Source organism: Leptosomus discolor, chromosome 1 (assembly GCF_034619465.1).
Source record: "Leptosomus discolor isolate bLepDis1 chromosome 1, bLepDis1.hap2, whole genome shotgun sequence".
NCBI classification, from domain to species: Eukaryota; Metazoa; Chordata; class Aves; order Leptosomiformes; family Leptosomidae; genus Leptosomus; species Leptosomus discolor.
In genome coordinates, this window is record NC_141391.1 from 279,710 (window position 1) to 307,008 (window position 27,299).

Below are 27,299 nucleotides of genomic sequence, written 5' to 3' on the forward strand. Positions count from 1 at the left end.
TCAGGGGGGCCCGAGGCTGCTGACGGTGGTGTAGCTGAACTTGGAGAGCGAGGCGCTGGCGTTGGCCGCCTCGTCCTCGAGCGGGCGGCGCGGGCAGGCGCGGCGCCGGCAGCCGGCGCAGGTGGCCAGGAAGGCCTTGCGGAACCGGCGGTTCATGAAGCAGTAAATGAGGGGGTTGGCGCAGGCCGAGGTGTAGGAGAGGAGGTGGATGAAGGAGATGGGGGTCCCCGAGAGCGCCCGCTGGGCCGCCTGCGGGGCGAAGGCGCGCCACGTGTTGGCGCTGAAGACGGGCAGCCAGCAGAGGAAGAACATGGCCACGATGACCACCAGCATGCGGATCACGCGCCGCTTGGCCACCAGCTTCGCCTCCGAGCTGTTGACGCGGCCCCGGTCCTGCTGTGACCCCGAGGCGCCCAGTGCCCGCAGCTCCAGCGCGCCGCCCGGCCGGGAGAGCTGCAGGTAGCAGCCGTCCCCCTCGTCGCAGGCGGGCGCCGGCTCCCCGCCGCCGCGCTGGGCTGTGGGGCAGGGCGGGGATGCGGTCACGGACCCGGCAAACCGAGGCCACAAGCACGTCCCCCACTGTGCCCTGGTGGGATGCAGCACAGCACCCTGGGCAGGGAGGGGTCCCCAGAGAAGCCCCCCCCTCCCCCCCAGCTGTGGGGACCGGGGGGGCTCAGCCCTCCCCCTCATCCCACGGCAGGGGACTGTGCCCGTGCCAGGGGGTCACGCCAGCGCCGGCCCCTCACCTGCGGCCTCCCCCTTGATGTCCAGCTCGAAGCGGATGCCTCGGTAGAGCTCGCGGGAGATGAGCCCGTACGCCACCATCATCACCACGCCCGGGATGAAGAAGAGGATGAGGAGCAGCAGGACGTACCTGGAAGATGGCGCCCGTGGCTTGCCAGCCCCTCACCAGCCCGGCTGCCTCACCGGGTCGCCGCTGGTGACCAGACCACATCACCGCCTCGTGCCGGGGTGGCGGGGCCGACTCACCAGGCCTGCCGGACGTGCTGGTTGGGCCACTCGTGGGTGCACTGGCTGACGGGCGGGTGGGCGCCGCGGGCGGGGAGGGCGCGCGTGGTGCTGTAGATGGCGTAGGGCAGCATGAGCAGCGCCGAGAAGAGCCAGGTGCCGGCGATGACCCGGCAGGCGTGCGAGCGCGTCTGCCAGACGCGGGACTGCAGCGGGTTGCAGATGGCACTGTACCGCTCGATGGCGATGGCCACCAGGCTGAAGGTGGACACCGAGACGGAGACGCCTGCGGGCAGCGAGGGTCAGCGCCCGCCGGCACAGCACAGCGCGGCGCGGCACGGCACGGCACGGCCCTCCCCCGGCCCCCCCGCCTCGTACCCATGAGGTAGGCCATGAGCTTGCAGACGGCCTCTCCGAAGACGAAGGTGCCCATGAGGTTGGGGACGAGGGTGAAGGGCATGCAGCACAGCGCCAGCATCAGGTCGCTGAGCGCCAGGGAGAGCAGGAAGGAGTTGGTGACGGTGCGCAGGCGGCGGTTCAGCAGCAGCACCGCCACGACCAGGGCGTTCCCACAGACGCTCAACGCGAAGATCAGCGCGTAGAGCAGGACGCGCACCGTCAGGTCCAGGTCTGTGGGCGGCAGGGTCACGGGCTGCCACGCCGGCACCCCTGGCAGCACCCCGGCACGGGAGGGTGGTGTGGCCGTGGAGGCACCTCGGCTCGGTGGGGAGCCGGGCACTGGGGTTCCCTCCGTGTGGCTGCCGCCACAGCGGACGCGGGGCTGGGGCGCCCCGGCTGCCCCCAGCCTGGTGGACACGCGGCCGCCCAGGCTGGGCTCCAGCGCCGGTGGGCACCCTGGGCCAGGTGGGTGCCGTGGAGGAGAGGCAGTGCTGCCCGTGTCCTGCCCGTAGCCACGGCTGAGCCCTTGGCCACGCTCGGACGAGGCTGCCCACGGCCACCCCTGGGCCTCTGCCCTCCCGGTGTGGCAGCAGCCCCGCGCCCGAGCCTCCGCTGCCCTGGGGAGGTCACCGGGGCTGTTTGTCCCCCACCATGCTGACCCCAGAGCCAGCACCGGGACCACCGGGCAGTGCTGGTGCCGCTGAGCCCCCCGGCCTGGGACACGTCCCTGCCGGGGATGGGGATGGTGGCAGCAGCCGGTGGGGTGTGCCAGACCCGGTGTGGCGGGGCTGGGGGGCACGGGGGTGCTCTGGGCTGCACCGGGAGGTACGGCGGGGTGCACCAGGCAGGCAGAAGAGGGGCAGTGGGGTGCAGCGGGCAGGCGGGTGCACCGGGAAGCACAGCAGGGAGCACGGGGGTGCACCGGGAGGCACGGCGGGGTGCTCCGGGCTGGACCGGGAGGCACGGCGGGGTGCACCGGGGAGCACCGGGCAGGTGGATGAGGGGCAGCGGGGTGCACCGGGCAGGCGGTTGCACCGGGAGGCACGGCGGGTGCACCAGGGTGGACCAGGCAGGAGGATGAGGGGCAGCGGGGTGCACCGGGCAGGCGGTGGGGTGCACCGGGGTGGACCGGGAGGCATGGCGGGGAGCAGCGGGGTGCACCGGGAGGTACGGCGGGACAGCACGGGGTCCCTCCCGTCCCCTCCCGGTCTCACCTTTGGGCGCCGGGGGCCCGCGGAGGCCCCTGCGGAGGAGGTCGCAGCCGGAGCCGTTGCCGGCGGAGCCGGTGCCGGAGCCGGTGCCGGTGGCGGCGGCGGCGGCGGCGGCGGCGGCAGCGGCGGCGGCGGCGGAGCCGTTCCCGGGGCGGCAGAGCAGTTCGGTCAGCGACTCGTTGAGGCGCCGGGGGTCCATGGCACCGGCCGAGCCGCCGCTAGAGCCGCCCCGCGCCCATCGCCCCCCGCCCGGCGGCGGCACCGGGAGGAGGCTCCGTTCGCTCCGCTCCGCTCCGGAGCCGCCGGGAGAGTGAGCGGGGGCGGCGCCCGGAGCGGGGCGGGCCGGGGGCGGGGGCGGCACCGGGCAGGGGCGGGGGAGGGGGGGGGCGGGGGGGCGGTGGCACCGGGCGGCGGCGGGGCGCGCGCCCGCGGCGGCTCGACGGGGCGGGGGGACCCCAGATGCCCCCCTCCGACACCGGCCCTCGGCCGGTTCCCGTCGCCGCTTTCCCGGGAGCCCCGGCATCCCCCCGGCCCGGTGCAGCCCGAGGGCCGCCTCTGCCCACCCTCATCCCGCCGGGCCCTGCCCTGGCCCTGCCCTTCCCCTTGCCCCATCCCCGTCCCCGGTCCAGTCCCCATCCCGATCCCGGTCCCCATCCCTGACCTGTCCCCATCCCGGTCCTTGCCCCATCCGTGCCCTATCCCTGTCCCCATCCCGGTCCCATCCCCATCCCCGTCCCTGTGCAGGTCCCTATCCCCATCCCTGCCTTATCCCTGTCCCCATCCAGGTCCCGATGGCGGCCCCCGTCCCCGTCCCCGTCCCTGTCCCATCCCGGTGCCGATCCTGATCCCCATCCCGGTCCCGATCGAGGTCCCCGTCCCCACTGCTGTCCCTGCCCCATCTCTGTCTCGGCCCCATCGCGGTCCCCACCCCTGTCCCCGTCCCTGTCCCCATCCTGGTCCCGGTCGCGGTCCCCGCCCCGTCCCAGCGCCGTCGCAGTTCACGAACAGCCCAACGTTACTTCGCAACAGCTGTCCTTGTTACCTAGCAACGGTTGTCGCGGCCACCCGGCGGCTGTTGTCGCTGCTGTGTGTGTGTGCGTGTTCGTGTGTGTTTGTGTGTGTCCCGCCGGGCATAGGCTGACACCAGGTAACGCTCAGCGCCGGGGGACCGGACCCCCCGCGGGACCCCGCCTCCCTGGGGGACCCCCCGACTGGGGGGGACCCTGCACCCCTCTGGGCCCCTGTGCCCCATTGGGCCCCTGGACCCTGGGAGGATGCTGTGACCCGGGAGGACCCTGTGCCCTGGGGGGACCCTGCACCTTGTGGGGACCCCGTGCCTCATTGAGAACCTGCACCCCTCTGGGACCCTGTGACCTGGGGGGACCCTGCACCTTGGGGGGACCCTGTGCCCCATTGAGACCCTGCACCCCTCTGGGACCCTGTGACCCAGGGGGACCCTGTGCCTCGGGGGGACCCTGCACCTTGGGGGGACCCTGTGCTCCATTGGGCCCCTGCACCCCATTGGGCCCCTGCACCCTGGGGTGACACTGTGATCTGGGGGGACCCTGCGCCCCGTCAGGACCCCGCGCCCCATCACACTGCCAGTGCCGGAGCCGGCGCTCGAGGCACCGGACGCGCAGGGACAGCCCGAAGGCGCTGGCCTCCAGCCGGGCGAGCAGCCGGGCCGCCCGCGTCTGCAGCCCCTCCAGCGCCGCCTCCAGCGCCTGCGCCCGGCGCTCGGCCTCCTCCTCCACCGCTGCCGCCGCCGCCTCGGCCCGCGCGTCCAGCTGGCCCATGCGCCGCAGGAGCTGCCGGCCCTTGGCCTCCAGCGCGGCCCGGGCGCTGGGGAATTCGGCCAGCACCTCTGCCAGGTCCTCTTTGGAGAGGCAGAAGAGGTCCGACCAGCCAATGCTCATGATGTTGGCCGTGCGCCGGTTCCCTGAGGTGTTCCCTGGGGAGGCAGGGGGCTGCGGTGAGGCCGGGGGGGGGTGTCAATCCGGGGCGGGGGGCAGCTGCGGTGGGGCGCGGTGGTGGTGCCTCACCTTTGATGTTGATGAGGCTGATCTCCCCGAAGTAGAGCCCCTCGCCCAGGACGGCGAGCTGCGTGACGCCGTCCTCCGCCACCACGGCCAGCCGCCCCTCGCGGACGAAGTACATCTCGCGGCCCACGTCGCCCTTGTGGCAGACGAACTCGCCGGGGCCGAAGAACTGGGGCCGCAGCCGCGGCACCAGCTGCCGCAGGACGCCGCCCTCCCAGCTCTGGAAAAGCCCGACGCGGCGCAGCGCCGGGAGGTGGACGCTGGCCGCCACATCGGCCCGCAGCCCCCGCGGCAGGTGCCGCAGCACCTCCCGCTCCGCCGGCAGCTTTCGCTGCGCCCGCAGGTGCTCGTGCCAGCGGGCCACCCGCCGCGCCAGCCGCCTGCCCGTGCCCCGTGCCCGCAGATAGCGCCGCACCGGCTCGGGGTCGGGGTAGAAGGCGGCGTCGGCCGCGTTGACGTTGGAGATGACGGAGCTGATGCTGCCCGTGATGGTGGCGAAGCCCAGCACGGCCAGGAGGAAGCCGGCGGTGACGAAGAGGAACTCCTCCTCGCGCCGGGGCTCTGGCGTGTCGCCCACGGTGGCGAGGACGAGGGTGGCGAAGTAGAAGCTGTGGAGGTACTGCCGCAGCGGGCGGGCGAAGCCAGGGTGGCTGGCGTTGGGGCAGACCCAGGCGTCGGTGCCCAGCCCCAGCCAGGCCGAGAGGGCGAAGTAGAGGCAGCCGTACCAGTGGATGGTGACAAAGACGTAGAGCATCAGCTTGGCGACGCGGAAGGCGTTGGGGTGGGCCGTGTGCGTCTCCCGGCGGTCGAAGGCCTCAAAGAGCCGTGGCGCCCGCAGGCAGCGGTTGGCGCGCACCACCGGCACCACCGGCACCCCCAGCCCCGGGTGTAGGCAGAGCAGGTCGGTGGGCAGCACTGCCGCCACGTCCCAGCGGAAGGACGGGGAGCGCAGGTAGCGTTGACGGATCCGGACGCGGTCCCGCACCAGGATGCCGTCCTCCAGGAAGCCTGGGGGCTGTTGGGTCAGGACCCGGATCGACACCGGGGGTCCTTGGTGGGGGCGGGGGCGCACATCGGCACTGGGGGTGTGGGTTTGGCCAAGCATGGTGTGACGGGCTTGGGGCACCCAGGGTTTCCCTGCACTGGGAGAAGGTTGTGGGGGTGCAAGGGGGGTCGCTGGGCCTGATTTGGCTGGAAGGTGCCCTGTGGGATGCTGCCGTGGGCTGGGGGTGCCCTGGGCTGCCTGTGGGGATGAAGGGCACGGCGGTGGGTTCTGGGACCCCAGAGTGCCCACCTGGACCCACCCCCGTGGCAGCCTGGCTGATGGGGCGGTGTTGTGTGTGTGTGCACCTGGCGGTCTGCGGCGTGTGTGGGCGCACACACATGTGCGTGTCTGTACACGCGTGTGCGTGTCTGTGCCCGTCCAGGCGAGCCCACGCATGCGTGTGCACGGGGCGCAGGTGAGCGTGCGTTCGCGTGGGGCCGGGGCGGGGGCTGGGGCACGGAGGGGCACGCGGGGGCGCGGGCACCCACCGGTGTGGAGGCGAGCGGCCACGTCCAGCAGGTAAAGGGCGTCGCAGAGGCCGTCCAGACCCAGCCACAGCGCCGCGTGCCGCGCCTGCACCTCGGGGAAGCAGCACCTGGCGGTGCGGGAGGCGTCACCGGGACCGTGACGGCACCGAGGGGTGCCAGGACGCCCCGTGCCCCCCACCCCGGGCCCCGCGGCCTTCGGCGGCGGCGCCCGCCCGGGCACCTGCAGATGAGGACGATCCAGTTGTAGAGGACGGGCAGCGCCATGATGCTGATCCACCAGTAGTACCAGTCTCCGGAGGGGTCCAGTGTCCAGCTGCGCGGGGCGGCAGCGCTGCCGGGGGAGGCGGGGGGACCTCAGGGCCACCCCGCCGCCGCTGGCTGAGCCCCCGGCCCCCGCCGGCCCTGCCCCGTGCCCCCGGTGCAGTGCACCGAGGGGGTCCCCGCCGGGTGCCCCCAGCCCCACGGCGCGCAGCTCACCCCCAGCCGGACCCGGTGCCGGTGCCGGGCTCGTTCGCGGCGGCGGGCCCGGCGGTGCCGCGCGGCTGGTGCCGAACGCGGCGGCGGGACAGGCGGGAGCCGAGGCCGTGCATCCCGCGCCGCGGTGCCGGTGAGGGTCCTGCACCCGCTTCCCCCTCCGGGGCGGGCGGCACCGAGCGCACGGTTCCCCCGGCGGGAGCCAGCCGAGTGGCTCTGCAGGCGCCGGGCGCGCCCTGGCAACGCGGGGCTCCCCGGGGCGCTCGGTGGGACCCCCGGGACACCGGTGCCGCGGGCAGCCGCGTTGCCAGGGCGGCCGAGCGGGCGGGAGCGGGGGGGCGCCGGGGTGCGGTGCCGGAGCCCCCGGGCCGAGTGCGGGCGCGGGCGGGCATAGCCGGACCCCGGCCGGTGCAGGGCGTCCCTGGTGCGCGGCACAGCCCGGTGCCCGGTGCGGGGGGGTGCCCGGGGGGGGTGCCCGATGTGAGGGGGGTGCCCGGTGTGCGGGGGTTCCCGGAGGAGGAGGTGCCCGGTGCAGGTTTACCCGGTGGGGGGAGTGCTCGGTGCGGGGGGGGTGGGGGTGTTCCCGTTCGGGGGGGATTCCCGGTGGGGGCGTTCCTGGTGTGGGGGTTACCTATTGAGGGGGTTACTCGGGGGGGGGGTTGTCACCCAGTGAGGGCCAGTTCCCGGTGTCGGGGGGTGTTCCCGTTTCCCGCGCCCCCGCCCCCCGCCCCCCTCGACCCGCCTGGCCCCTACGGTCCTCCCGGCCCCGCCCCCGAGCCCCGCCCCGTGCTCGGCGCAGCCAATAATCGTTCCGAATCGCTCTGCCCCGCCCCGCCCCGGGTGGAGGGGGCGGGACCATCTGGCCCCGCCTACCGAGGGCGGGGCGGGGCCGTGGGCGCGGCGGGCGGGGCCGCGGGCGGGGCCTGCGCGGCCGGTTGCGTCGGGCGGCGGCGGCGGCGGGAAGATGGCGGCGGGCGCGCGGGGCCCGCGGCGGGGGCGGCCGGTGAGCGGCGGGGCGGGGGGGGCACCGGGAGCGGGGGGGAGGCGGCACCGGCCTGGCCTCGGCGGGGCCGAGCTGGGCTGGGCCGGGCCGGGCCCCGCTCTGCCGGCCGCACCGGGGCGCCCGGGCCGCCGCCTGCCCTTGGCCGTGGCGGGGCTGCCGGGCCCCTGGGTGTCCCCGAACGGGAGGGACGACCGGGCCGGGCCGGGCAGTGTCTCCCCGGGGGGTGCCTCGGTCTCGGGGGTGCGCGGGCGGGTGCCGCCAGCCGGGGCCGGGACTGGGCCGCGCTGCCGTGGGGCCGCAGCTGGGGGTCGGCCCTGCCCCGGGGCGGGGGGACCGGGCCGGGGGGGGCCGGGCCTCACGTCCGACTCCTCCTCTCTCCTCCGCAGGTGCGGCGCTGACGGGACGGGACCTGCCGCGACCTTGACTCCAGGTAGGCGGCCCCGCTTCGGGCAGGGTGGGGGGGTCCCGGTCCCCATCCCGGGGCCGGTGCGTCCCGGGGTGGGCAGCACCTCCCAGGGCGCTGGGGAGGGAGCACGGCCCCGGCTGGGGGGGATCAGCAGCCCCAGGCACCGAGGGTGCGATGTCTACCCAGCACCGGGGCCGTGGCGACCAGGTGGGGGTCTCGAGGGTGCAGAGGAGGGGGTCGAGGCGGGCGGCCATGCCCACGGCATCCCTGCCCTCGCCGTGGCGGCATCCCGGCTGCCGGCACCGGACGTCCGCTGCCCGTCGGGGCGAGTCGCTCGCCTTCACACCCGCCGCACAGCCGAGGACGTCCCCCCGGCGTGTGACGCCGCGCCGGCACCGCCGGGCCTTTGCCACCGTGCCCCCGCTGTGGTGGGCGCTTTGCTCGGCACCGGCCCCGCTGGCGGGGGGCTCGTGCGGTGACGCCGTGCCGGCCGGCCGGGCCGCACGCGGTGAGGGGCCTGAGCCGTGGTGCCGGTGCGCGGGGCGCTGCCCCCGCCCGAGGCTCCCCCGGCACGCTGGCTCTCGGCGAGGGCTAACTTTAGCAACCGCGGTCAGACCTCGCCCCCGCTGGAACGGGACACCAGTCGTGCCGGGGTATAAATACTCCTGAGCTCTTGGCTGCCCGGGGGCTTCGTGCCCCCCGTTAACGTGCTTTGAGGCGGTGCCGGGGCCTCGCCCTGCCCTGCCCGCGGCGGCGGCCCCGCTCCGGCCCTGCTGCCATCACCTTCCCTCCTTCCGCCTCTTGCGGTTTGGCTTCTCTTTAATGGCCGCTTTCGGTTCCCCTCTGCCGTGGGGCTGTGTCCTGGGGGGCAGCCCCACGCTTGGCTCCCTGCGGGGTGGCTCGTACCGGCTTCCCGCTGGTCCTTGCCGAGCCCCCGGCGTCCGTGTGCCACCAGTGGGGCCGCGGCGACTCGCTGTGCCGTGGGGCTGTGCGGTGGAGGGCTGCTCCGGCAGCAGAGCGCGGAGGCCGGAGCCGTGCCCTGTCCCGGCACACGGGCTGTACGTGTTGGCTGCTCCCGGACACATCCCCTGTGCCGGGCCGGCGTCCCTGAGGAGGGCTCTGTGCCGGCACGCTCCGGCATGTGTGGCACCCAGCCCTGCTCCGGCTGTCCCCCGGCATGCGCTGCCCAGCCGCCCGGGGAGGCTATTTCTGGAAGGGCGCGGCAGCTGGGGCTGCCAGCGTTGGGGGGCTGCCGGTGTGGGGGGCTGCCGGTGCCGGCTCCCCGTGCTGTTGCTCTTTCCACGTGCAGCTGAGGGGTCAGCATGGCCACACACCAGTGTCGGGGCTCTGGGACGGGCGCTGTGGGGCTGCGGTGGCTGCTCTGGGGCCAGCCCCTGCCCCCTGCCCCCCGGGACCCTGGCGGTGGGTGTGGGCAGCCGACCCCCAGGGCAGCGTGGCGCTCTGTGCCCGTGCCCATCCCCACGCCACGGTGGGCCCGAGCGGTGGCGGGGTGCCGGGGCGCGGGGCCCTATAAATATCCCTGCTGGCTCCCCGGCAGCGGCGTCGTGCCGCACCATCTGTGGGTGCGCCGGCGGTGCTGCCGCAGCTGCCAAGCGGGGCTTTCCCCGGCTTTTTCTGGGCCGATGCTGCCGGTGCCCCCTCCCTGGGGTGGCGGTGGTGTTGGGGCTGCTGGGGACCCCCGTCCCGCGTGTGGCTGTGGTTGGTGCCGCTCGGTGCGGGGGGTCTGCGGGCGTCCCCCTCCCCGGGCATCGGCTCCGGGGCACCTCCTTCCCCGCCTTGGCGGTGCGCGGTGCCCGAGGCGTGGGGGGCTGCTGTCACCAGCGGCTGCCCGGCCGTTGGTCCCGTGGGGGGCGGGCGGCTGGGTGCTGGGTGCTGGGTGCTCCCCACACGCCGCGGGCTGGGCCGGCTCCCGGGTTCAAAGTGCGGCGCTGGGTGTGGAGGCAGGGCCGGCAGCCAGAGCCCTCCCGGCCTGTGCCGCCCCGGCACGCTCGCCCTTCCTCTTCCTCGGCCCAGCTCCCGGTGCCGCGGCACTCCTTCCTCCTCCCGGGCCTGGGCTTAGCCGTGGGGCAGTGCGGTGGCCCCGGCAGCTGGCCCCTGCCCCGGTGAGTGTCCTTCGGGGGCTGACACGGGGCTGGCAGTGCCTCGTGGGTGCCGGGCACGGTGCTGCCGCCGGCTCCCGCGCGCCACGGGGGAGCTGCAGCCTCCGTGCCGAGGTAGGTGACGTGGCTGCTCTGCCCTGACCTGTCCTGCCGCCTGCCCTGGCCCCTGCCCGGCGCGGGGCTGTGGGATGGTATCGGCACCGGCTTTGCCTCCGCGTGCTCCGTGCCGTCTCTGGCCCGGCTCGCCGCGGTGCTCCCGTTCCGCTCGGCAGTGCCGGACTGCAGCCGTGTGGCTGCTCCGGCCTCTGCTCTGGGGCCGGCGCCGCACTGGCCACGTGCCGCCCTGTCGAGGGCTTCCCTGGCATCTCCCCGCCGGGCTTGGTGCTCCTGCGGTGGCCTGTCCTGCCGCGCCGATGAGCCAGCGGTGCCTGGCGCGGTGGTGGCTGCCCGGCCCTGCCGGGGTTGCCCCGGTGCTCTCTGCCTGACCACCCCACGGCCACCGTGGCCGCTCTGGGTCCGGGACGGCGTGGCAGCCCCACAGGGCGTCCTGTCCGGGCGCCACAGGGCGCCGCTTCTCCAGGGCACCGGCTTCCCCGGGCGCTGAGCCGCCGCTCTCCCCGCAGCCCATCCCGGGGCGGCAGCAGCATGGAGAGAGGGGCCCGGCGGTTCCCGCGCTCCCCCATGGCCCTGCGGCGGTGCCGCCAGGCAGCAGTCGGATCCGGCCCAGCCCGCGGGGCGCCCCGCCGCTGCCCGTGACCGTCGTCGCCCGCGACCTCGGGCCCCGCCGATGGAGAGGATGAGCTGGCTGAGCAAGCTGAACCCGCGGGCGGGCGGGCAGCGAGCCCACCGCAGCGCCAGCCTGCAGAGCCCCGTCACCGCCGACCCTGAGACCTGCCTCATGGTCTTCAAGAACCACTGGTCCCAGGTGAGCCGGGGCGCGGGGCCGGCAGCGGGGACCCTCCGCCGGCCCGGCACTCAGCACCGCCGCCGCGGCGTTCCCTCCCCTCCCAGGTCCTGCGCATCCTGGAGCGGCGCGGCTGCAAGCCGGCGGCCGACGACCTCAGCGCCGTCCGTAACAACACCTACCAGATGCTGAACCTGCTGGCGGAGGACCGGCCGCGGGGGGAGGCGTCCCGGGGTCCCATCCTGGAGTTCGTGGCCTCGGAGAACCTCCTGGAGCGGCTGCTGTGCTGGCACCTGCAGGGCGACTTCACCGAGGAGCGCAAGGTGGAGCAGCTGAAGCTCTACGAGATGCTCATCAGCCAGGCCCGGCAGCCCCTGCTGCGGCACAAGCCGGTGCTGACGCCGCTGCTGCGGCTGCTCAGCCTCTGCGCCGAGCCCACCTCCGCCCCGCTGGAGAACAGCCTCGTCCTGCTGCTCAACCAGCTCTGCGTCTCCGTGGCCAAGGAGCCCTCCATCCTGGAGCTCTTCTTCCACAGCCACACGGACCAGGGCCCCGCCAACCTCATCATCTTCTCCCTCCTCATCCCCTTCATCCACCACGAGGGCGTCCTGGGGCAGCAGGCCAGGGACGCGCTGCTGCTCATCATGGCCATGTCCGCCAGCAACCACGCCGTGGCCAAGTCCATCACCGACAACTCCTACTTCTGCCCGGTACGGCCGGGGGCAGCCGGGCTGACCCGGTGCCGTGTCCAGCCCCTCCCCAGAGCGGTGCCGGGACCCGGCCGGGCCCTGGGGGCTGCGCTGCCGACGCCGGGCCGGGTTCGGCTGCGGGGGCAGGAGCCACGGCTGTCCCTGCAGGAGGGAGCTGGGGAGCCTGGGCTGCGGAGGAGGGGGAGCAGGGAGGGCTGGGAGCGGGGAGAGCTTGGGGCAAGGGGGGTTGGAGCAGGGAGGTCTTGGAGGTGGGAGGACTTGGAGGTGGAAGCGCTGTTGGCTGGGAAGATTTGGAGCCAGGAGGACTTGGAGTGGAGGGGGCTTGAATGAGGGATGTCTTGGAGCAAGAAGCCTTGGAGCTGGGAGGGCTTTTAGCTGGTGAGCTTTGGAGTTGGGAGAGCTTTGGAGTTGGGAGAGCTTTGGAGTTGGGAGAGCTTTGGAGTTGGGAGAGCTTTGGAGTTGGGAGAGCTTTGGAGTTGGGAGAGCTTTGGAGTTGGGAGAGCTTTGGAGTTGGGAGAGCTTTGGAGTTGGGAGAGCTTTGGAGTTGGGAGAGCTTTGGAGTTGGGAGAGCTTTGGAGTTGGGAGAGCTTTGGAGTTGGGAGAGCTTTGGAGTTGGGAGAGCTTTGGAGTTGGGAGAGCTTTGGAGTTGGGAGAGCTTTGGAGTTGGGGGGACTTGGGGCAAGGGGGGTTGGTGCAGGGAGATGTTGGAGGTGGGAGGACTTGAAGGTGGAAGGGCTGTCGGCTGCGAAGGTTTGGAGCTGGGAGGACTTGGAGTGGAGGGGGCTTGAATGGGGGACGTCACGGAGCTGGGAGGGCTTGGAGCTGGAGAGCTTTGGAGGATGGAGGACTTGGAGCTGGGAGAGCTTGGAGTATGGAGAGCCTCGAGCTGGGAGATCGTTGAGCTGAAGGGCTTGGAGGGGGGAGGTCTTAGAACTGGGAGAGCTTGGAGCCAGAGGGACTTGGAGCTGACGGGCTTGGAGCAGGGAGGGCTTGGAGCTGGGGGGACTTGGGGCAAGGGGGGTTGGAGCAGGGAGGTCTTGGAGGTGGGAGGACTTGGAGCTGGAAGGGCTGTTGGCTGGGAAGGTTTGGAGCCGGGAGGACTTGGAGTGGAAGGGGCTTGAATGGGGGACGTCATGGAGCTGGGAGGGCTTGGAGCTGGAGGCATTGGAGCAGGGGGGTCTTTGGAGCAGGGAGAGCCTGGAGCAGGCGGGGCTTGGAGCAGGAAGGTCTTGGAGCCTGGAGGGCTTGGAGCGGGGGGGCTTGGAGCTGGGGGGTGGCAGGTTGGGGTTGGGGGTGACCCGTTCCCCAGTGACAGCAGCAGACGTCGGGTCCATCAGAGCTTGGAACAGGGGCGGAGGGGGGTGGGTGTCCCCGTGGGCCTGGTGTTTGGGGGAGGGCGGTTGGGGTCCGTCGGCCGGACGTCCCGCGGCTCCGGCAGGAGCAGCTGCGCCAGCAGGGCTGTGCCGGGGCTCCGAGGGGGTGACGGGGCGCGCTGCGGCCGTCTGCGCCCGCTTTGCCCGCGTGCCAGCGCTCGCCCGGCTCCGGCAACGCGCGGCTCCGCTCCCCGGTCACGCACCGGCTGCGCGGGGGCCGGCGGCGGGTCCGTACGGGCGCCCGCGCTGGGTGGGACATCCCCGGCGGGCTCGGCTGGTGCCGCGGCGTCTTGTTTGGGGGACCGGTGTTTCGGCGGGGGGCGGCCGGCGCTGAATGCCCATCCCCCCTCAGGTGCTGGCCACGGGCCTGAGCGCCCTGTACTCCTCCCTGCCCCGCAAGATCGAGGTGCGGGGGGACGACTGGCACTTCTTGCGCCGCGAGGACTGGATCGGCGTCTCCTCCCTCGTCCTCTTCATGAACTCGCTGGAGTTCTGCAACGCCGTCATCCAGGTCGGGCTGGGGCGCGGGGGGCGGCGGCTGGCGGCTCCGTGCCGGGCTGGCCGCGGCCCTGACCCCCCTCCCCGCCCCGCAGGTCGCCCACCCGCTGGTGCAGAAGCAGCTGGTGGATTATGTCCACAACGGGTTCCTCGTCCCCGTCATGGGGCCGGCGCTGCACAAGGTGAGGGGACGGGGCGGGGACCCCCCTCCCCGCAGCGCCGCGCTGCCCGTACCGGTGGGCGCGGGGGGGAAGCCCCCAGCCCCGCGCCGAGCCGCTCGCCCCCCGCAGACCTCCATCGAGGAGATGATCGCCAGCACGGCCTACCTGGACCTGTTCCTGCGCAGCGTCAGCGAGACGGCCCTGCTGAAAACCTTCCTGCGCTTCGTCCTGCTGCACCGCCACGACAACAGCACCATCCTCGACACCCTCGTCGGGCGCATCAACAGCAACTCCCGGGTGAGGGGCGCGGGGCTGAACCCCCGCCACAGCCGGGAGCCCCAGCTGCGGCCCGGCCGCGGCGCTGCCCGCCGGCCCCGCGGCGGCGGGTCGCTCACCTCCGCCCTGTCCCCAGCTCTGCATGGTGTCCCTCAGCCTCTTCCGGACGCTGCTCAGCCTCAACTGCGAGGACGTCATGCTCCAGCTGGTGCTCAGGTAACCCGCCCCGCGCCCCGGCGCTGGAGGGACAGACAGACGGGCCCTGGGGCCGCTCTCGGCCCCACTTGCTGACGGCACCGCCATCCGGTGGGGTCCCCCGGCCGCGTCCCGCTGCCCCCGCGTCGCCCCCCCAGGTACCTGCTGCCGTGCAGCCACGTCATGCTGAGCCAGAAGCGGGCGGTCAGGGACCTGGACATCTACGGCAAGACGGCTGCCAAGTTCCTCTCGCTCATCCCCCGGTGCTGCCGTCCCGAGAGCCTGCCGCCGCCCGACCGGGAGGAGGAGCACGCCGCCTGGTCCAAGGGTACGGTACCGAGGAGGGGGGGGGGATCGCACCGCCGTCGCCCCATCCCCGCCACGGCTCCGCGCTGAGCGCCCCCCTCCGCGCGGTCGCCCGCAGGCCATGGCAGCCCCAACGTGGACACCTCCTCGGTGGTGACGGTGCCGAAGCCCTCCACGCCCTCGCGCCTCTCCTTCTTCATGCGGCAGCAGAGCGCAGCCGCCGAGGCGGCCGGCCCGACGCCGCGCTCCCCCGGCACGCCGTCCGGCAGCCCCTGCCACCGCGCCGGCCGGTGGGACGAGGTGTCGGAGCTGGACAGGAACTACCTGGAGTACCTGCGGGACGCGCGCCGCAGCATCGACCGCTGCGCCTGGGCCTGCCGCGTCTGGTCGGCCCCCTACGACGGCGAGGAGCCCAGCGCCGCCGGGGCCGCCCCCTCGCCCGACGGCGGCCCTCCGCTCGCCCCCGACGGCCTCGGCACCCCGCGGCCCCCCACCCCGCGGACTAAAAAGCGGGGCTTGCCGGAGGAGGGGGCGAGGGAGGGGCAGGGGGGGCCCCCCGGCAGCGGTGGGGAGCCCGGCGGCGGGGGGCCCAGCCCCGAGGCCCGGGACTCGGGGACCCTGGTGAACGGGGCGCACGGGCCGGCGGAGCCGGGCCGGCCCGAGGGGGACGTGGCGGTGAAGAAGGTGCGCCGGAGCCCACAGGGTGAGGGCGAGGGCGCGGGGGCCCCCCCGGAGCGGGAGCACCGGCCGGTGCCGGCGCAGAACGGGGCTGCGGGGTCCCGGGCGCAGCCCCCGGGCTGGGAGCCGCTGCCCTCGGTGGACTCGCTGATCGAGGAGCTGCTGGCCCGGGTGCCGGCCGAGCCCAACGGGGCCGGCGTCACCATCGAGGCCTTTACCGAGGAGCTGCGGGAGATCGAGGCCGAGATGAAGAACGGCGGCGGCGGGGCCCTGCCCGCCCCCCCGGAGCCCCCCGAGCCGCCCCTGTCCCGCGAGGAGGAGGAGGCCTTCGCCAGCTTCGCCGCCCTGCCCGAGGGGGACGCCGCCGGGCGGGCGCCGCCGCGGCCGCCGGACCCGCTGGCCCAGCTGGTGGCCAGCCCGCCGCGGGCGGTGGGGCCACCCCCCAGCCAGCCCTTCACAGGTGGGGGCCGCGGGGCCAGGGCGCGGGGGTCCCCCCGCTGCCCGCGGCCCTGCCCGACGCGCCGTGCCCGCCGCCCGCAGGCCCCTTCGTCTCGGTGCTCTTCGGGAAGCTGGAGAACATGCTGCACAACTCGCTCTACGTCAACTTTCTGCTGACGGGGCTGGTGGCCCAGCTGGCCTGCTACCCCCAGCCCCTGCTGCGCTCCTTCCTCCTCAACACCAACATGGTCTTCCAGCCCAGCGTCAAGTCCCTGCTCCAGGTACGGCCGCCGTGGGGGCTCCCCCGGGACCCCCGGCGCGGTGCCCAGCCCTTCCCCGGGGCCGGTGGGCAGCGCCGTTCATTCCCCCTCTGCCCCCGCAGGTCCTGGGCTCGGTGAAGAACAAGATCGAGACCTTCGCCGCCAGCCAGGAGGACTTCCCGGCGCTGCTCTTCAAGGCCAAGAAGTACCTGATCGCCCGCGGGAAGCTGGACTGGGCGGAGGCGCCGAGCGCCGTGCCCTCCCTGCGCCGCGCCGAGACGCTGGGTGAGGGCGGGCGGGGGGCTGCCGCGGCGGGGCGTGGGGGCTGGGGGCTGCACAGGGGGCTGGGGGCTGCACAGGGCATCACAGGGAGGGCTGGGGGCTGCACCTCCCCTTGTACAGAGGGCTGGGGGCTGCGCTGATGGTGGGGGGCTGTGCATGGTGCTTCACAGAGGGCTGCATTGGTGTGGGGGGGGGCTGCACCCTTCGTTGCAGGGAAGGCTGGGGGCCGCATGGAGGGCTGGGCGCTGCGTGTTCCCTTGTCCAGAAGGCTGGGGGCTGCACAGTGTCTTGCACAGAGGGTGGGGGGTTGCACAGGGTATCATGTGGAGGGTAGGGGGCTGCATAGGGGGCTGCATAGGGGGCTGGGGGCTGCATGCAGGGAGAGCTGGGGGCTGCATGGAGGGCTGGGGGCTGCACGTTCCCTTGTCCAGAGGGCGGGGGGCTGCGTGGTGTCTCACCCGGGGGGCTGCGCAGGGCATCTATCGCGTGGAGGGCGGGGGGGGCTGCACCGTTGGCGGGGGCCGCACGCGGCATTGCGCGGAGGACCGCAGCGGGGGGTGGCGGGGGGCTGCGCCCTGCGTTTCGGGGCGGGCGGGGGGGGGGGGGGGGCTGCACGGGGGGGTCGGGGGTCTGACGCGTGCCCCCGCAGCCAAGAGCCGGAAGCCATCGCTGGGGGAGCTGATCCTGCGGCACACGCAGAGCCCGACGCGGGCGCGGGCGGCGGCCCAGCTGGCGCTGCAGCACGTGCGGGACGGGCCGGCGCTGCAGGCCCTGGCCGGCGCCGCCGTCTTCCGCGGCTCGGCCGAGCGGCAGAGCCAGGCCCTGCGCGTCAAGAACGCCGTCTACTGCGCTGTCATCTTCAGCGAGTTCCTCAAGGAGCTGGCGGCCATCGCCCAGGCCCACGCCGTCACCTCCCCCTTCCTCACCGAGCCCCCCGAGGAGTGACAGCCCCCCGCGCCGCACCCCTGGCCCCGGCGCCTTTTTAACCACCCCCGGGACACGGACCTTTTTAATTTATTGGGGACGAGGGTTGGGCTGAGAACGTGCTGCAATCGGTGCAGGAGTGGCCGGCGGCCCCCTGCCCCCCCCTGCGGCTCGGGGGGGCGGCAGGGCAGGACCCTGGGTGGCCCCCGGGCGGCGCTGGGGGCTCGGCGGGGGCGCGGGGCGGGCTGGCTCTGCCCCCCTTTGCCTCCCGCCGCTCCCCGGGGGGTCCCTGGGGTGGGCGCGGCGGGGGGCGTCCCGGCCCCGGTGTTGGCCGTCGCCCACCCAGCCCCTCTCCATGCAGCCCCCCTGGCCTGCGCCGCGGGACCCCCGGGGGTGTGGGGCTGGGGGGGGGCCGGGGCAGTGCATGGGGGGGCTGCGTGTGTCTGTGCTGTGTCAAAGCCCTCCTGTAATAAAGGGTCTGGTCGAGGGCAGCGCCCGCGCCCCTGCCTGCGCCGCTGCTGGGGCGGGAGGGGGCCAGGCTGGGCACCGGCGTCCCCCCATACGCAGCCCCCTCCCCGGTGGCCGTGCCTGGTTGATGCCGCAGTGGGCGCAGCCCTCCGGGTGCAGCCGGTTGACGCCGCGGGACCTTGGTGGGGATGTGCATCGGGGTCGGCTGCTCGTTGGGGTTGGGGTCGGGCGCCCTCATCTCCGCCCCCTGCGCCGGCAGCAGCCCCCCGTGCGTGGCGGCCCCCCGGTGTCGCACCGACAGTGCTGGCCCCACACGAGGCCGGCGCAGCCGCGGCAGGTGGGCGCGGGCGGGAGGCGATGCCGCGGAAGGTGCCGGGGCTGAGCCGTGCCTCGTGTGGTGCCGGCGGCTGCGAGGTCCGGTGCCGCTGGTGGCGGAGGGAGCAGCCGTGCTGCTGGTCCGGCGTCTCGGCCATCCTGGGTGCCGGGGCAGGGTGGGCTCACACTCCCAGGGTGGGCCCACGCTCCCAGGATGGGCTCACGCTCCCAGGGTGGGCTCAGGTCCGGCCGGCACAGGGTGTACCGTGGCACGTCCCATGCCGTGGCCGCCTTCCGTGGGCCGGCCAGGCAGCAGTGGTGGGAGCCTGGTGGGGGGTGCAGAGTGAGATCCCCACCCCGCTGTGCCCCCCACCCCACTGCCTGCTCTCCCCTGCCCCCAGCCACCCTGCAGCCCCCAGCCCCACATGCCCCAGCACCGCACCTGGGCTCTGAGTGCCAAAAGGGGACGTGGGATCTCCCTGCCCGGGGGGATGATGGAGTCCGGGTGGGCAGGGACCCCAAGGGCAGCCATGGCGCAGGGTCCAGGACGTGGGGTCCTGTCGATGGCCCGTGGCCGCTGTCATGGGTGCGCCCCAGGTGCTGGGCTGGAAACAGCCGGGGTGTCAGGTGGGTTCAGTCCCTGTGGGGCTGGATCTCTCCTCCTGCCTCCCCCCTCCCCGGGGCCACGTGGACCCCCAGGTCCGGGAGCCAGACCCCTCATCCCAGGTCAGACCCAGCCCAGGCGCAGGGTGTGGAGCCCTGAGAGGTGTCACGAGCGGTGGCTGGTCTCAGCCCAGCGGTGAGCGGCCTCTGACCACCCCAGGAGGGGGTTCCTCAGGCCCCGTGCGGGGGGGTCCTGGGGGGGCAGCAGGAAAGCAGGAGCTGCAGGGAAGAGGAGGGGGCTGGGCCCAGGGGTCCTGAGGGGAGAGGATGGGGTTGCAGAGCAGTGAGGGGGGGCCCTGGGTGGGAGCTGGGCAGCATGGGGGGCCACGTTGGGGGGCTGGCAGGGGGAGTGGGGTGCTGGGGAGCACAGGAGCACAGAGCGGGTCAGGGGTGCAGATCAGTGGTTGAGGGTGGGGGGTGCAGAGGGGGGACACGGGGCTGCTGCAGGATGCAGGGGGATGCAGGGGGTGCAAGGGGATACAGGGAGGGTGAAGGAGGGTGACCCACGGATGGCTATGGGGGGTGCAGGTGTCCCCTGCTGGGCTGCCCAGTGCTGCCCTGTGAACAGGGGGCTCCAAATCTCTTTTTCTGCCCCAAACAGCCCTGGCACACGCGGCTCCACGGCTGGGGGTAGAGGCTGGACGCTGCAGGACGGGAGAGCGTCCGCTCTGGCGGGTGGGGACGGGTTCGTCCGTGGGGTGCCAGAGCGGGCGGCTCCCCGGGGCTTGGCTGCAGGGGGAAGGGTCCCTGGTCGGGTCGGCACAGAGCGGAGGGGGATCCCTCCTGCGGGAGCGAGAGGACCTGGAGTGAGGACCCGAAATAAGGATGCCCGGGCACCACAGCATCCCTCCAGCACATGGCCCACCGCAGAGACGGCCCAGGGATGCGTGTGTGGGGGGCGAACAAGGTGGGGGAAAACCCTCTGCGGGGGGCTCCGAGGGCTCCAGGGTCTCACGGGCAGAAGCGTGGGTGCCGGCTGCGCATGGAGGGACCCGGTGTGATGGCGCAGACCTGCCCCAGGACCCCTGATGCTGGGAGACCCCGGCCCGTTCGCACCCACCGGCTTCAGGCAACGCTTCTCTGCTGGGGGCGCACGGTTCAGGAGGCGGCGGCGGTGGGCGGTGGGCTCTGCTGCGTGAAGGGCTGCGGTGGGATGGGAATGGGGAGGGCAGGGGGAAAACATACCCCCCTCCCGCTCATCGGCTGGGCCTTCGCCCCGGGGTAGCACAAAAGATGGAGGCTGGTGGGAAACAGCTTTCCAGGGCGTCGTGTGGCGGCCCTGTCCTCCCCGGCGAGCAGCGCTGCCAGACAGGTCCCGGGGGTCCTGCGGAGGGGAGAGGGGCCGTGCTGGCTGCTTCGCTGGTGGGCAGCAGGACCACCAGCCACGCTCCTGGTGCTCGTGCTGCCCCGGTGCCCATGGTGGTGCCCATGGCCGTCCCCTGGCCCCTTCGGCACCGCCGCCTCGTGTGCCACAGCCGAGCTCGTGGGTGGTGGCGCCAGGACGGGAGCCCACCCAGGCCATACCCTGCTGAGGGGGGTCCTGGGTGCGGGGGGACACACCCTCTGCGGCTTTGCGTTCGCCGGCTGCTGCTCTGTGGCTGCAGTGGGTTGGGGCAGCTTCTCACGCGGGGGGTGTGTGACCGGCCCCCCAGCCCCCGTCGGGTTGCCCACCCCAGCCAGCCCCTGTGCGGCGTCGGGGACGCGTGGCGAGCGTGGCCAAGGTGGTGACAGACGCGACGCGGGTGCCGGCTCCAGGGAACGCCACCGGCAGCGCAGCCAGGCCCGGGGTCTGGTTGCACCACGCCTTGCACCCGGGGCCGGCTCGGTCGCAGCTGAGCTGGACTGGGGGGTCCTGGAGGTCCTCTGCCCTCAGCCCCGCAGGCAGGGAGCCGGGCTTTGGGGCGGGGGCTTGGGGCGGTGGGAAGGGGATGCCAGGTGCCATGTGCAAGCATGTGCAAGTGTGCAAGGGGCTGCTGGGCTCATGCTCTGTGTGAAGCTGGTTGTGTCCAGGCCTCGGGAACCGCGAAGGGAGGGAAATGAGGAGCGGCTGGAAGGGGCTCGTGCTGCACAAACACGAAGCTGCTGCAGGGTCGGTGGCTCCCGGGGAGCTGCCCAAGAGTCCAGCGAGACGGGGGCAGTGCCCGAGTGCAGCCCCCTCGCCCTCTGCCCGGCCACCAGCCCCCTACCCGCAACACTGCGAAAAATCCTGTGCAAAAGCGTCCCTGTGCAAAAGCATCCCAGGAGGAGCAGGCAGGGGGGCAGGCAGGGGGCAGGCAGGGGACAGGCAGAGGGGCAGGCTGGGGGGCAGGCAGGGGGGCAGGCAGGGGTAAGGAGTCCCTCCCAGGGACACACGAAGCCCTGGACTGAGGGACAGGCTGGGGGACTGATCCTGCCCCCGGGTGTCATGCGGGGGGGGGGGGACGGTGGGAAGGGGCTGCCCTGTGAACCCCGGTCTCGGCGGCTGCGGGGGGCTGCGGGCAGGAGCCCCGTGCCCCGAGCGGAGGCCCCCCGGCACGGCGCGTTTCCGCCACTTGGTTTTGTCTCTTCCTCCACGGGCAGCAGCCGGGGCCTGAGTCATGTCCTGAGCCCGGCATGGCACCAGGGCGGCCATGACCCCGGGACCCCCAGGACCCCCAGGACCCCGCTGCCTGTCCAGGGCCGTGACCCAGAGCTTTCCCAATGCCGCTCCCCGTGGATCTCCAGCAGCCTCCTGCCCCGGCAGCGGGATCCACGGGACAGGGGCAGTTTGGGTGCCGGGGGGGAGGGAGGGACCCTGCGCTCGCCCCCGGCGTTGCTGTGCCTGGATTCGTGCAGTTGGGGTCGGGACCGTCCCCGTGGCGAGTGCCGGCTCCCGGAGGCTCCGCTTGGCGTGGAGAGGGGGCAGGAGGAGGCAGCTGCCTGCGAGGGCTGGGACGTGGGGCAGCAGGAGGGGATGGGGACGGGGACGGGGACAAGGATGGGATGGGATGTGATGGAATGGGGATGGGGATGGAATCGGGACAGAGTTGGGGATGGGATGGGTATGGGCACAAGGATGGGATGGAATGGGGACAGAGCTGGGGATGGGATGGGACAGTACCCAAACAGCCATGGTGCAGAGGAGGAGCCGCAGCTCGTCCCGCTTGTCTGCCCGGCACCTCCCCACGGCTCCTCCCGGCACCGGGGGAAGAGGAGACGCACCGAGGACGTCGGCTGAGCTTCCCACCGGCCCAGCTCTGGCTCAGCCCATGTCCCAGGAGCTGCTGCCGCCCGGCTGCCCCGGCACACTGCGGCCGTCGGGGCGGTTCCTGCGGGGGCGCTGAGAGCTCCGGGCACCGCTGGTACCACCGGGAAAGCGTTGGGTTTTTTCCCTTGTCCCACTTTCTAAACCTCACACCTCTTTAAACCGTGTGAAGGGGCAGAACGTTCCTGATTTACCCCATTCCGATGCTGTATGTGCATGTTTCAGTCAGTCATTCATTTTTTTTTCCAATATAGCTTTTTTTCTTGGAGCAGGGAGGGCGGAGGTCAGGCTCGGAGATAGCGCCCAGCCGGGAGGGGGGACGTGGGGAACCAGGGTCAGGACGTGAGTTGGTTCAAACACAAAACGGTTCGGAGCAAGGAAGGGTGAAGCCGGACTGGGGCAGGAGCCGAGGACGATCGGCCCCGCGAGGGTGGCCGGGGCAGGCGGGAGCTGGGTCGGTCCCGCACCGCACCCCGGGCGTGAGCCGAAGGTGCCCGACGCTGCCCGTGTGAGCCACGGGGCAGCCGGTGCCGGCAACGCCGCCGCGGCAGCACCGAGCCCTCGGGGTGCTGATGTTGGGGAAAGCGAGGGGACACGGTGGGGAGAGCCTGGGGGGGCACAAACCAGGCGAGCCTGAGGGCAGGGTCAGCGAGTGACCGGCTTTGCCCGCCCCGTGCTGCGCTCCCGGGGCAGAGCACCCCCTGTCTCGGCTCCGGGGTGCGGGTGCGTGGGGGCTGTGGCAGGGACGGGGTCCCGGTGGTGCTGGGCACCCAGCGATGGGGTGGGCGCGACACACCTCGGTGGGGGACGGGGCTGTTTCTCGGCTGAGAGCGCTGCGGGGCGTCCTGCGGCGCGGTGGAGAGCGGGCAGAGGCGGGCAGGGGGTCCCTCCCCGGGGAGGGCTCTCCCGGCGGGGTCCGTGGTGCAGCGCCCGGCCCCTCTCCATCAGCGCTTCCACCAGTGGTCCCAGTATAAACACACAGCTCAGCCGGTGGCTGGCGCCGAGACGAGCAGAGTGGAAACGGTGACGGAGATGGAGCGTCCCCAGTGCCACCCGGACCCCCCCTTGGCAAGATGGGCCCCCTCTAACGAGAGCGGGGTCCCCCTCGGGCAGGCTGGGCACATCGCTGGGGACAGTGTCCGGGCCGCGGTCGCAGTCGGTTGGACGTGACGCCGGGGCTTCGTGGGGGTGTGTGTGTGTGTGGGGGTCTTCGTGCTGGCCCTTCTGGCAGGGGAGCAGGAGCCGCGCTGGGCACGGGGAGCTGCGGGCGAAGCTGCTTGAAACGCTTTCGGAGACAGGTCCCAGGAGAAAAATGCTCATTTTCTGGGGCAGGCAGCGTTTTGGGGAGGGGGCAAACCTCCCGCTGGGAGGCAGGGCATTGCTGCCAGGCTGGGAACGGGCGTTTTGGGAGGCTGGACCCCCAACGTCAGCCCGACGGCTTGGCTTTGCAGGCAGCCAGAATCCCTGCAGCCCCCCTGGGGCAGCCCCTGCACCCCCTGCCCTGCCGGGGCCAGCAGCCCCTCGCCCTCTGCAGCCCCTGCTCTGCTCGGGGTGGGGGGTGCCCGGAGCTGTGCCCCCCCAACGCTTCGGCTTTGGCGCAGGCCCCCGGGGGCTGCCGAGGGTCTGGTAAGTGCCGAGGGGACCGGGACGGTCCTGGGGTACGCGGGTCCGAAACGGGGAGTTTGGCTCGTTCCAGCTCCGGCTCTCGCCGTACCCCGCTCCTGTAACCCCGTCACACCCTCCAGGTTTTCCCCCCAGATGTGGATCCGTCTCCTGCAGAGGGGCTTGCCCAGCCCCCACCGTCACATTCCCACGTCGGAACCACGACCAACCCCCCCCCCCCCCCCCCCCCCCCCCCCCGTGACAAAACCCGCCTCCCTCCGGCTGTGGGAACGCACAGCCCCTCTCCCCTTAACCCCGGGTTTCAGCTTCCCGGGAAGCGACCCTTGGAGTCAGCACCCCCAAGAGGCGAGTTATGACGTCACCTTCGGGGGTGAGGGCACTCCCAGAACGGGTACGGAGCTGGAAAGGCACCGAACGCCCCAAAAAGCAGCCAAAAGCCGTCAGAGCGCGGCCCCTTTCGGCTTTTCCTTTGCTCCTGTGCCCGGGTCTCCCACCCCCACGACACCAACCCCCGCCCGGCCGGCCCTGGGGGGAAGGTGCTTCACTTCACTTCACACACACACGGGGGGACCCTTTCACACCACTTTTATTTGTCCCAGTGCTCTCAGAACTTCTGGAACTGCTTCTTGGTGCCAGCGGCCTTGGTGACTTTGAGGACGTTGAACCGCACCGTCTTGCTGAGGGGGCGGCACTCCCCCACCGTGACGATGTCCCCGATCTGGACGTCCCTGCAATGGCACCGCCGGGTCACAGCCGGTCCCAGCCCCCCGCCCCGCGCCGTGCTGCCGGTGGCACCGCCCCGAGGGGCCCTCGGGTGTCCCCAAACCCAGCTCTTGGGGTTTTTATTATTAAAAAAGGCTGCGGCCACCCCCGCCCCCAGGCCCTGGAGCCCCTCACCCCACACCAAGCTCAGGCCTGAACACCAGCTTTCCAAGGGCCGGGAGGACAAAAACCCACCGGCCTCAGACCCAGTCCCCCTCGTGGGAAACGCCTGTGGTTTCCTCCCCCACCCTGCTGGGAGCCAAAATGCTGCCCCCGCCGTGGGGACGGGCCCGGAGCCGTCCCCGCGGTTCAGCGTTGCCACCGGCAGTGTCAGCAGCCCCCGCCGCCGGGGCTCTGAAGACCATCGTGAGTTCAGACATCACCACCGCTCCATGGGCTCCGGGCCCCCCTGCACCCCCTCCCCGCGGGGCAGCGCCCCCCCGGCCCCCCTGCGCACCTGAAGCAGGGGGAGAGGTGCACGGACATGTTCTTGTGGCGCTTCTCGAAGCGGTTGTACTTGCGGATGTAGTGCAGGTAGTCCCGGCGGATGACGATGGTGCGCTGCATCTTCATCTTGGTGACCACGCCTGGGCGGGGGGAGCGGGGCGTGACGGAGGCGGCCGGGGGCACCCCGAGGTTTCGGGGGGGATTTTGGGAAGGGCAATGCATGGGGACCGGCAGGGACGCGACACCCCAAGGCAGCACCCGCCAGTTCCAGCAGTTTCTCCTCGTTCACCCCAATAACGAACTACAAAACCTCCCCGGGGCGCTCTGGGGATCGACCAGGGTGTGTGGGGGGGGGCGCTTCCCTCCACCCTCCTGCCCGGCTCCCACCTCCCCTTTCCACCATAAACCAAACTTCTCCCATCTCTGCCACCACATCCCAGCGCGCCGTGCCGTGCCGCCGTCCCCAGAGACACCGCTCCCCACTGCTGCCCCACGCCAACGTCGGCACGGCAGACCGGGGGGCGGCACGGGGGGCCTCCAGCAGACGGTCCTTTCGCCGGGCATCAGCAAAGCCGTTCGGCGTTGTCGTCAGAGCCCCTTCACCAGGGGGCTCGGAAGACCATCGTGAGAGTGGCATCATGTGCAGCTCCAGGACCGCCGCGGGGCCCCCCGGCAGCGCCAGCCCACCGGCCCCGACACCCCCCCGACCCCGCCGGGACCCTTCACCGCTCACCCGAGAGGATGCGGCCGCGGATGGAGACGTTGCCGGTGAAGGGACACTTCTTGTCGATGTAGGTGCCCTCGATCGCCTGCGGAGGGAAGAGACCGGTCACCGTCCGGACGGACGAGCGGCGCCGAAGCCCAGAGGAGCCGCACGACCCCCGCCCCCCCGAGCGGACACGGCCCCCGGGGCGCAGCGGGCGCCCACGCCAGGGAGCGCGGCCGGGCAGGGCGGGGGGGGCAGCCGCGGCCGCCCGGTTCCCGCCGCGGGCCCAGCCTCACCTCCTTGGGGGTCTTGAAGCCCAGGCCGATGTTCTTGTAGTAGCGGGGCAGCTTCTCCTTGCCCCCCTCGCCCAGCAGCACCCGCTTCTTGTTCTGGAAGATGGTGGGCTGCTTCTGGTAGGCCCGCTCCGTCTGGGGGGGGACAGGGGGGGAGCGTCAACAGCGGCCCCGGAGCGCGGCACCGCCGCCCAGCACCGCGGGGAAGCCGGGCCCCGGGGCCTGGAACCACACCGACACCGAGAGCGCCCCCCCCCCCCATCCCGGGGCTCGGCACCTCACGGAGATCGCACCCCCCCCCGCCCCCCGGCCGCTCGGCCGCCCCCCGGGAGGGGATGGCGGCGCCGGGGGGGGGGGGGCTGTGGCCCCGGGGGGGGTCCCGGCGGCCGCGGCCTCCCCCCGCCCGCAGCGCCCACCTGCGTGTCCGCCATCTTGGCCCGCGCGGCGGAAAGAGAGGCCTCGGCCCGCGCGCGGCGCCGCTTATCCCAGGGGCGGGGCGAAGGCGCCGGAAGTGGCCTCGCGGCGGAGGCCGAGCGCCTCACGTCACTTCCTGCGCCGGGCGGAGGCGGGAGGCCTGGGCCGCACCGCACCCACCGCCTCGGCCCGCCCGGGGAGCGGGGACCCGCCCCGGGGTCCGCCCGGGGGGTATGGGGGGTATGGGGACTCCCCCCCCCCCCTCCCCCCGCCGCCGTGTGCGCCCCCCCCGCCCCGGGTAGGCCGTGGCGGGACCGCGCAGGTCGCTGCTGCTGCGGGGGGGAAGGGCAGAGCCGGGTGTAGGCGGCTCAGCGCCTGGGGGGGTCGGGGTTTAAGTTTGGGTGGGAGCTTAAATTTGGGTGGGAGCTTCTCCCCGGCCTCAGGCTGCGAGGGAGAAAACCCGAGGGGCTCTGGGCGGGCGGCTGCCGGGAAGCGGGGGGCGCCCCTGTGCCCTCGGGGTCCGTTCCGGAGCGATGCTGCCGGAGCTGGACCTCGGCGGGGGGAGGATTTCGGTGGCGGCGGCTTCCCGAGGGGCGCGGTGCCCGCGGCGGGTGCCTGGGGCCGGTCCGTAAATCCGCCTCCGCTGGGTTTAGCGGGACGGCAGCGGGATGAGGTGACGAATGAAGTGACGTCAAGCAGCAGCGCGTGGTTCCCCCTTCGCGCTCCCGTCGCCCATCCGTCGTCTGGTCGAAGGGAGGACGAGAGATTTCCAGAGCTGCCGGGAGGCGTTTTCGACCCTTTCCCCCGCCAGCGCCCGAGCGCGGGGGGAGCTTTGTGGCTGGAAGCGACGCTGCTCCCGGCTGTGGAGGTGTGGCCGGTGGCGGGGTCCCGAAGGAGTGGGGTCCCAAAGAAGCGGGGTCCCGAAGGAGTGGGGTGGGTTGTGGCTCTCTCTTAAGAGAGCTTGGCAGAGGGGGAGCCGGCGGGCGGGAAGGGGGTTGCAAACCCCGGCTGGTGCCGCCCTGGGAACGGGTCTCCCTCCCACTAGGGGCATTGTCGCCCCGATAACAGGCGCGGGGCGGCGGAGCTGCAGCCGGGCTCTGGGGCGTGGACTGGAAATACCCAGCCGAGCTGTCGTCCCCAGTGATGCCGTTCTCCCGAGGCGGATGACGACAGAGGGACCCACTTTCCAGGCGGCAGGTTCCCGTGTTTCAAAAGCCCACCGGTCG

The 27,299-nt window shown here is 73.2% G+C and overlaps 4 protein-coding genes and 2 non-coding genes across 7 annotated transcripts; 1 reads left to right on the plus strand and 5 right to left on the minus strand.

Moving 5' to 3' along the window:
• On the minus strand, positions 1-2,778 carry CCKBR (cholecystokinin B receptor). Of its 2 annotated transcripts, XM_086481574.1 has the most exons (6): positions 2,583-2,778; positions 1,348-1,599; positions 991-1,255; positions 754-874; positions 696-704; positions 1-495 (listed from the first exon to the last, which is right to left on the minus strand). In XM_086481574.1, exons 1-6 carry the CDS (start codon positions 2,776-2,778, stop codon positions 1-3), a joined length of 1,338 nt encoding a protein of 445 aa, XP_086337700.1. The 2 variants fall into 2 exon arrangements, with proteins under 2 accessions (XP_086337700.1, XP_086337698.1); XM_086481572.1 differs by lacking the exon at positions 696-704 and having other exon boundaries at positions 1-515; positions 747-874.
• A 955-nt stretch (positions 2,779-3,733) lies between these two features.
• Positions 3,734-6,460, minus strand: CNGA4 (cyclic nucleotide gated channel subunit alpha 4; the record flags this gene model as incomplete). Its single annotated transcript, XM_086475448.1, has 4 exons — positions 3,734-4,530; positions 4,622-5,626; positions 6,152-6,258; positions 6,372-6,460. Coding segments are annotated over 4 exons (1,998 nt in total), but the record flags the coding sequence as incomplete, so codon positions are not given.
• Positions 6,461-10,941: 4,481 nt separating this feature from the next.
• On the plus strand, positions 10,942-17,300 carry FHIP1B (FHF complex subunit HOOK interacting protein 1B). The gene is made up of 11 exons (XM_086481570.1): positions 10,942-11,079; positions 11,166-11,768; positions 13,494-13,652; positions 13,735-13,821; positions 13,930-14,097; positions 14,213-14,292; positions 14,430-14,599; positions 14,696-15,715; positions 15,796-15,974; positions 16,076-16,238; positions 16,885-17,300. Exons 1-11 carry the CDS (start codon positions 10,942-10,944, stop codon positions 17,178-17,180), a joined length of 3,063 nt encoding a protein of 1,020 aa, XP_086337696.1. The 3' UTR covers positions 17,181-17,300.
• Positions 17,301-24,019: 6,719 nt separating this feature from the next.
• RPS11 (ribosomal protein S11) lies at positions 24,020-26,130 on the minus strand. The gene is made up of 5 exons (XM_086481575.1): positions 26,076-26,130; positions 25,663-25,794; positions 25,394-25,469; positions 24,671-24,800; positions 24,020-24,179 (listed from the first exon to the last, which is right to left on the minus strand). The coding sequence occupies exons 1-5, from the start codon at positions 26,088-26,090 to the stop codon at positions 24,056-24,058; spliced, it is 477 nt and encodes a 158-aa protein (XP_086337701.1). The 5' UTR covers positions 26,091-26,130; the 3' UTR covers positions 24,020-24,055.
• Positions 24,514-24,601, minus strand: LOC147416138 (small nucleolar RNA SNORD35). Its single transcript, XR_015184239.1, has one exon. It is a non-coding gene; the product is annotated as a small nucleolar RNA SNORD35 (small nucleolar RNA).
• LOC147416139 (small nucleolar RNA SNORD35) lies at positions 25,215-25,305 on the minus strand. Its single transcript, XR_015184238.1, has one exon. It is a non-coding gene; the product is annotated as a small nucleolar RNA SNORD35 (small nucleolar RNA).
• Positions 26,131-27,299: the final 1,169 nt, after the last annotated feature.